This window comes from Eurypyga helias, unplaced genomic scaffold, assembly GCF_000690775.1.
Source record: "Eurypyga helias isolate BGI_N326 unplaced genomic scaffold, ASM69077v1 scaffold37967, whole genome shotgun sequence".
NCBI lineage: Eukaryota > Metazoa > Chordata > Aves > Eurypygiformes > Eurypygidae > Eurypyga > Eurypyga helias.
Window position 1 is genome coordinate 567 of NW_010261736.1, and position 8,201 is coordinate 8,767.

An 8,201-nucleotide genomic window follows, 5' to 3' on the forward strand; every position below is an offset into this window, starting at 1 on the left:
TAACTCCTTCCTAAAGATACTGCCTTTGCTAAAAAAAGGCATTAACTGTCCCAAGTACCCATTCAGTTTTTTAGGGACAGGATCAGTTGAATATGGTGCTTCCTCTGAAAGTTGGGGACTTCTCCAATCTGATTATATTAAACTATTAATATTGCTGAAAATGCTTTGCTTGCTCCATCATGTTCATTTCCTCTTTGTATAGGTATGACTGCTGGTTGAATTGCTAAGTTCACCAAATAACATGGGTTGTCTGGATTTTTTCCTTTTTCTTTTTTTTCCTTTTTCGGTCCTTACACACTCCTCCCGACTCCTCTCTGTGAGCCTCCCCTTGCACTGACTCATGACCAGCAGCCATCCTATCTCAAATGAAACAAACAGCCTTACAGTTTTTATCAAGGTGGGTGGGAACACACAGAACATCTGACGTAACATCATGGTAATGAACTTTACTACAGGTTTTATAAAAGCTTTCCATTCAAGCCTAAGAGGAGAAGAGATACTGAAACCTTAAGCCTGTCCTCATTTCCCCTTTTGTTTCCTAGAGGGAAAACATCAGGCAAACAGTGGACACAGCTGACAATTATTCACTCCTGAGAAACCCTGTAGTTCACACAAAATGTACAGTGACCTGAGATGGCAAAACTGTTGCTTGCAAACTGGTACATTATCTAAGCATCTAGAGCAGAGATTGAAATGTTTTAAGTAGTCTTAAGTGTATTTTACAGTCAGTATGTTGAAGGCTGACTGGGTTTGGGGACTGAAAGCTGTTGACTGAAGGGGCTCTCTGTGTTGGTATGTGTGCCCATTATCCAAAGAATAAAGAGGTCCAGCCCCTTCCTTTGGCCTCCCAGGCACTATGCTCTCACTTTATGTAGACTCTGTGTGTTGCTGTTGGCTGAAATAAACTGAGCATAGCGAACTACTGAACCTGGCTCAGACCAGGACAAAAAGCACATCACCTGGTGTGGAAATGGGTCTCGTGCAAGAATCTACCCCAGTGGAGAGAAAAAAGTATATCGCAGAGTATCTAGACAGTATAGCACAAATGCTATTTGCAGAGTCCTTGAGGTCCACACAGAGAGTATAGTTTGTGTGCCATTTGCCATTTTAATTTGACTATGAACTTTTCTGGCCTCCTGTGGCTGACAGAGCTGTGAAATGCATGTCTTGCTTGCTAGAAGCTGTGTTCAGCTCAGTGTATGAGGAGTTGCTCAACAGCTCACTGTATGAGCTAACAGGAGTCTAGAATTCCCAGTGAGAATATTCTCACTGGATGCACAAGCTGGAATACTTGCAAAATTACTGATTAAATCACATTTCAGCCTTGCTGAGCTGCCATTGTTATAAGCCATTGGACATCGCTTTAAAAGAAGTGATCTTTGTAGGACTCTGATGTTCCTTCAGCAAACTGAAGTGGCTTGCTCCAGGCTGAAAGCAGAAATTACACCAGCAGGATATCACTGAATTGGGAGTAGCTCCTGTTAAACTCCTCAGCCATTTCAACAGGATTCAGCTGCCTGTAGAACTATAAGTTGATCCTCCTCGGTCTTGCCTTTTCAACGCTCATACAGTTTCATGATTGATTTGAACCAATCAAGCATTGTACTGCCATCATAAGTGATATGCCCTGAATCTATTAATGCTAAAAATTGTGCAGTTGCAGAATAAAGCAGATCAACTTCATGATCTGTCAAAAAATAATCTTCTAAGGTAGAGGGAGTGATGAGAGAAGATGCTACTTGTTTTTTCAGGTAGGCTAATGGTTTGGTGTGGTTCATTGTGTGGTTGCATGATCACTAGAGCCTACACAAGGAAAATAGTGGAATAACATGAGGGCTAGATCATCTCTTCTCACTACAACATGATTTCAATGTGATGCAAGCTAATAGTGAAGCACACCATTGCTATCCACTGTTCTTGAAAGATCGTTTGTGCCAGTATTGTGAAAGGTTTGGGCTGTCACAAGTAGAAAAAAATCAGTTGGTTTTTTTTACCTGATAGGAACCCTTGGTTTCTTCTTATTCTTTTCTTTTTTTTTTTTTTTTAACAGAGCACTAATAATTTAAGTAAGTAGAAGATGTACAAGTGGTAACACAGCATAGTAAAGTTGTTCTGCAGCACCAATAGCCTAAAGTACAGAAATAGCAAGGCCAGTAGAAACAAACAGTTCTGTTAGTTGGTCTAAAAAGGTTTAGGAAGAGGAAGGTGTAAGCTTTTAGCTTCACAGACTTATCTTCAGGGTATGTATGCCTCACTATCACTCTCTTATCTGAAAGTTAGTCTGTTAGCCTGGATGTTCAAAATACACTTTGCATTTAAAGCAAAGAATGTGAGTTTTGTCTTACTAGCTTAAGTCAAACATTGAGAGAAATCTTGTGGGGAAAGTGAGAAGAATGCATTCAGGAAGGAATAAAATACACTGTAACTTGTCTTACTAACTCATCTTGTGATGTCTTTATCTTCAGCTGTTCAGATAAAGAATTTAATGAGCCAGCTGGGAACCAAGCAGGATTCCAGCAAGCTTCAGGAGAACTTGTAAGTATTAAATGAGCTAACATTTGTGTAGGTTGTCTTTCATTTCTGTCTGTGTTCTTAGAGGAACTGAGTTACTTGCTTTGGGGAGATGCTTTATTAGATAAATTTAATACAGTTCTACAAACAAAAAATGACTATCCGTGTTAAGTAGTTTACTGGATGAATTAAGGTGTTTCTGCAGGGCTCTGGAGAATCCATTCAAAACTGCTGGATAGGAATGGTTAGAAATGGTACAGCTTATTTAAAAAACATAGCAGTACCTCAGGCTTGAATTAGCTGTATGCCAAGGACTAGCTGTACTAGCTTCACTTGTGGTTTAGAATGACTGCTGTACTAGGTACTTCTTCCTCACATAAGAGCAATAAGGAAAAACAGCAAGGAAGATCCATAATTGATGAAAAAGTATCTTGTAGTACAGATGGATTTAGACACTAGAAGGATTAACAATCCTATGTGGAAGTCAAAATGCTACTTGTAATTTCAGAAGAATAATATGCCAGTGGGGGACAATCTAGAAAACATTTAACAGACATAGTCCAAACTGACTCCCAGAGAGATGGAACAGGGAGTCTGTAGGTCTGTGCAACTCTCTAAAAACTTGTGAAGCATAAATAGCAAGTTATGAGAAGAGTAATTTCCGGAGTCACGAAAGAAAACTTGACAGTAAGTTCTTCCATTATCTCTTCATGTGACTGTGCCTTGAATCCCTGAATATGCAACATCCCCATTTTTTATAATAGCTGATTTTTGGGTACGTTCATAACTTGTAGTGTATGTAGCCATTACCATAGTTGAAGGATGAGATCAAAGCATAGCTGGGAGAGCTGCTCAGTTGACTCAGTCTGTATTTATTGGTAGATTAAAGAACTACTTGGACTAATTTGGTGACCAAACTAATGTCTTTCCATTTAATTTCATTGTAGAAATGGCCCTCCTCTTTAAGTTGAGAGTGATTGAATTCCACAGACTGTCAGTTGCCATACAGACTTAATACTAAAATGTGTGGATGCTTTATTCAGCTTATATAATGCAGGTCAACTTACACAATAATGCAGGCTGAGTACTTTGATTCGTATATCTATTGGGCTGCATCCATTGAATGCCAAAAAAATTGGTTCTTGGTTTAGTATTTAGTATCGTCCTGGTTTACGCTATTAGTTCTTGTGTATACTGCTGCAAAATAAAACTTCCAGTTCTGTTCTCTGTGAAGCACTAGCATTCTTTCTAATAAACGGCATATTTGGTGTACAAGATGTCTTTACATTAAGTTCAGTGTAACTGGTGTCTTTCTGTGTTGTGGTACTAATGAAGGTGCTGCTGCACTAGACCCTTTGTAATAATAGCTTTCAATTCAATGTTGTTGGAAAACATGAAGGCTCAAGAGAAGAAAGCCTAGCATTTCCCAAAGTAGAACCTTTATTGTTTTTCTCTCTACCATTAATTTTCACAAAATGTAAGAAATTAATATCTGTGTACTTTCATAAAATGTACATTTAACCAATGGAGTTGGCAGTCATCAAATGATCATTAATTACTAATTGGTACCACAAGGAATTTGCCCTAAAAGATTATGTTCACTGAATAAAGTTGTCTCTCCGTGAATTTCTCTTGCATGCTATTGGAGAAAAATATCTTTTAAATGTATTTAAATTAATTTAACTGAATTATACTAGTTAGCAGGGAGCGCAGAATTTCTTTGAATCTTTTTTTAATACATAGCCCATAGTTGAGTTGAAGGTAAAAGCCAAAAGTACATGTCTGTTCCATTAGGGTGAAAAAAGAATCAAAGGTGTGTGATCTTAGAATGCCTACTTGGTCACTATTTTGGAAACTGAAATGCTCAGCATCTGCTTCTTAGGTAAAGGCTTGTGTAACTGCTTTTGAACTTTTATTTCAGACAACAGCTACAGCATTCTGCAAACCGCCTTGCTAAAGAGACCAATGAATATTTAAAGGAGCTGGGGTCTCTACCACTTCCTCTGTCTGCTTCTGAGCAGGTAGGCACACAGAATTTGTCTGGACATGTTTTTAAAGCACTCATTTCATGAACCTAGTTTGGACAACAACATCACAAAGCTTGAATGGGCACAGCTGAAGAGACAGCATCCTTTTGCGATGAAGAATATTGTTGACATAGGCAAACATTAAATTAACTACATATGGCTGCTTATATGACACTGGGAAAACAGTGTTTCCCAGTGGCAAATAGGTATAAAACTGCTTGCATGTGAATAAGAAGCCCTAAATATTTGGGAAGCGCTGAGTATGCAGTTCTGGTATTCTGGGTAAACTTCTGAAAAATAATCTTGTTTATGAAGAGCCAGGTGATGCAAGGCAGTGATACAGGATTAGAACTCATAGCAAACTGCATGTCACTGTGGAATGTGATCACGCCAAAAAGCTTTCCCTTTCATGTGATTTATTAGCAGGGGGGTGGTGGTGTGATTTAATTTGAATAAAGGAAAATACAGTGAGGCAATGATTATGACTTTATCTCTTGCCAAATAGTCTTTCAAGTTCCCTCTTGCTATGGGAAAGGGAAGGAGCAGTTCTCTGCCATTGATGTTTTCTTCTCTCCTATAAATCATTACCACAATATTGATATGACTGCTTTTGTGATGCTGTTGTTGGATGATCTGTGGATATGGGTCAGCAGATGTTGTCTTAGTGTAACTGTGTATTTAAAGGGTTATATGCCCGTTGAAAGCATGGCCACATTTTTTGCCTGTTTGTTCAGCAAATATTTTTCAGTTATTCTCCCTCTGGTGAACAAAGTCCTTTTGTGTGCATCTCACTGAATGCAGCAGTGACTCTTGAAGCCTAGTGAAGCCTGTTGGAGCAGTCCAGTCAAAATCTGTAGGAGCTGGCATCAACATGCTGATGATCTCCTCTGGCAGAAGGGTTGTTGCTTCCAAACAGCTCAGACAGAAGCTGCAGTGTATTATGAGGTTGCTGTAGTGGCTTACTGTAGTTAAAGTAATTGAATATTTGTTTCCTTGAAATGGCTTTTGAATTGATACAGACTTGTTGGAAGGATTACATTGGAAAGCCTGCAGTTTGAGACAGCTGTTGGGAATCTCTCTAACAGAAAACATGAGAATTGACTCGAGTATTGAGTGTCCTTGGGACAAGCTTTTTCACAACATCTTGTTTCCCTTAACTGGGATGTCACAACACTCAAAGGAGACATTCTGTGGAGGCTAAATAAGTTGATATTGTAAAATAAGGATGAAAAGGAGTATTACAGCTAATGTATTTGGAGAGAGGTAAACTGAAATGGTTATCAGGACTAAGGATGTTCTCTGGACAAATTAAGGATATTCTCTGATCAGATAACAGTAGGCTTGTTGGCATGGCTGAGAGCAACAGCTTATGACACTGGGGTAATAGGTGTTGTCATTAGTTCTGGCGGAGTGGGCCTTCCCATATTTGTAAGGAAGTTAAGGTTTTTTTCTTGTCAGGACAAGAGAAAGTTAAGTACTACCAGGTTGGCTAGGTAGAGAAACGAAGAGTAAAGGCATGTAGGTATCCAAAAGGTATGTAATAATTAAATGTAGTAGATTACAGGAATGCAATTTGAATAAAAGTAATAGTGTAGAAGACCTCTCTTCTTCAGTCTTAAATCTAGACTGAAGGACCTTATTGCACAAAACTGTTCTGCAGTAGGCAAGGTGTAGATCATTTGGAATAACAAATTAAAATATGGTGGGCTTTTTGTTCTCTCCAGTGCCCCAGAATGCTGGAACCAGAAGATCACTTGAATGCCAGCATTCGTTATTGCTGTTATTATGATGATGGGTTTTTTGAGAGTCTGACAGTTCCTTCATCATGAATGAGAATATCTGAACACTTGTCTTTGTTTCAATTCTTCAGCGCCAACAGAGGCTTCAGAAAGAACGTTTAATGAATGACTTCTCCGCGGCCTTAAATAACTTCCAGGCAATACAGAGGCGAGTGTCAGAGAAGGAAAAAGAGACTGTAGCAAGGGCGAGAGCTGGCTCCCGTATCTCTGTAAGTATTTATAGGAATTTTGTGTTGATATAGTGCACTACAAGTCTTTTGAGACATCTTGTGCTTGCCTACCAACTTCATAGCTGAGCCTTGGTGCATTAGTTTTGTCGTTCCTGATGTTGCAAGTAGACATCATTTGAGTGTGTTCCTCGTCAGTCTTGGTAGAGGAGGGAAGGAATCCTGGTAGCTGCAAATGTTGTGGAGGATGAGATGGGTAGTCAAAGTATTGCAGGCTGCTCTTTGCTTGATGTCAGCCATAGACTATAGAATTTAAGAGGTCAGTTGGAAGCTTACCACACCTTAAATTACATCTTAAATCTCACACTATGTTTCTTTATTTTCTTGTAGCTTCTGTCTTGCTAATATCTCCAATGTCCATTCAAACCTTCTCCCTGTTATATTTTTGACAAACTCCTGTGGCTACTAAGAATTTGTAATAAAAAGTCTATTGAAAGAACTTTTCTCCCCTTGCCTTGGAGCTTTCTGTTAAGTATGCGTTCTTAATTTCTACAAGGGAACACATTTATCTGTTGGATGCTCTAAATTTTTGCTACCTGTTGAGAAAGGAAGTGACGAACAAGGATAGCTAATCTGAGTAAACAGACGAGCTGCTTTTGTTTGCTCAGTTGCCTCTGATTTGCAGAGGCGATCTGAATCTAAAAATTAAATCTAAAGATGAATCTAAACTTAATTAGTTAAGTAAAATTTGGAAGTTGAAGGGGCAGTGGCATTCTCAAAGAACTCTCTGGACAGTCTGTGCCTCTGTCTTCAAGATACTCCTGTTGGTTTTGCAAGTGGTCCTCGCAGTCTGCAAGTCTAACTCATTTATCTCTTCCAGGCTGATGAGCGGTAAAGAACAGCTAGTTTCGTTTGATAGGTAACAGCTTCTCTTGTACTCTTGATGTATAATTTTAACTCTGTATAACTCAAGTTTTTGTGGTAAGATATGTTACTGTAACTTGGGCCAGGCTCTGCTAGCTGAATGCAAAGCAAAAAGAAAAGCAGTTGTTACAGTACTTGTAATATAGTACAATGAACAAAAATTAACTGCATATGGCAATATTTTATCCTCCTTAAATTTTGGTTGTGATATTACTGCTCTGAGGCAAAGAGTCACCAGTATGTGGTAGTTGGAGCTCCTGGTTTTCTGGACTGTGAGCATGAGATTACCAGGCAGGATTTCCCTGTCACTGTGACTCTTTCCATAAAGAGCTGTATATTTATTTCATGGGTTTGGGTGTTCTTTGGCACCTCAGTTGGAGCTATTAGAGTAGTGCATGATACTGCCTTGAATTCAGAAGTTCTGGACATTATGGGCTGGCAAACTAACTCTGGAATGTGCATAAGACAGCATTACTGTCACCTGCCAGATAGCTGTATTGGTTCTGCCGTAACAGTGTGCCTGCTTAGTAGATAGGTTTGTAAAATGTTATATACACCTCTACAATGTGGTAAAGAGAACTCAAGACACTCCAGAAGTATCTGTGATTCCTCTGTCAGTTTCTACTGTATGTATGTTTGACAGAACTGGGATGAAATCTGTTGGCCATATCTGTAAACCCTTCAACTTTCTAAATCAAGAGACCTAGATCTATACATTCTCCCTCTGCAAACAGCACTTCATCTGATCGGCTGCTTGGTGAGCATCCCCTTCA

General features: G+C 39.1%; 1 protein-coding gene across 1 annotated transcript; it reads left to right on the forward strand.

Moving 5' to 3' along the window:
* Window positions 1-2,465: 2,465 nt before the first annotated feature.
* On the forward strand, window positions 2,466-7,423 carry LOC104512488 (syntaxin-12-like; the record flags this gene model as incomplete). The annotated part of the gene is given in 5 exon segments (XM_010155482.1): window positions 2,466-2,535; window positions 4,433-4,532; window positions 6,409-6,546; window positions 7,385-7,395; window positions 7,397-7,423. Coding segments are annotated over 5 exon segments (346 nt in total), but the record flags the coding sequence as incomplete, so codon positions are not given.
* Between the last annotated feature and the right edge of the window lie 778 nt (window positions 7,424-8,201).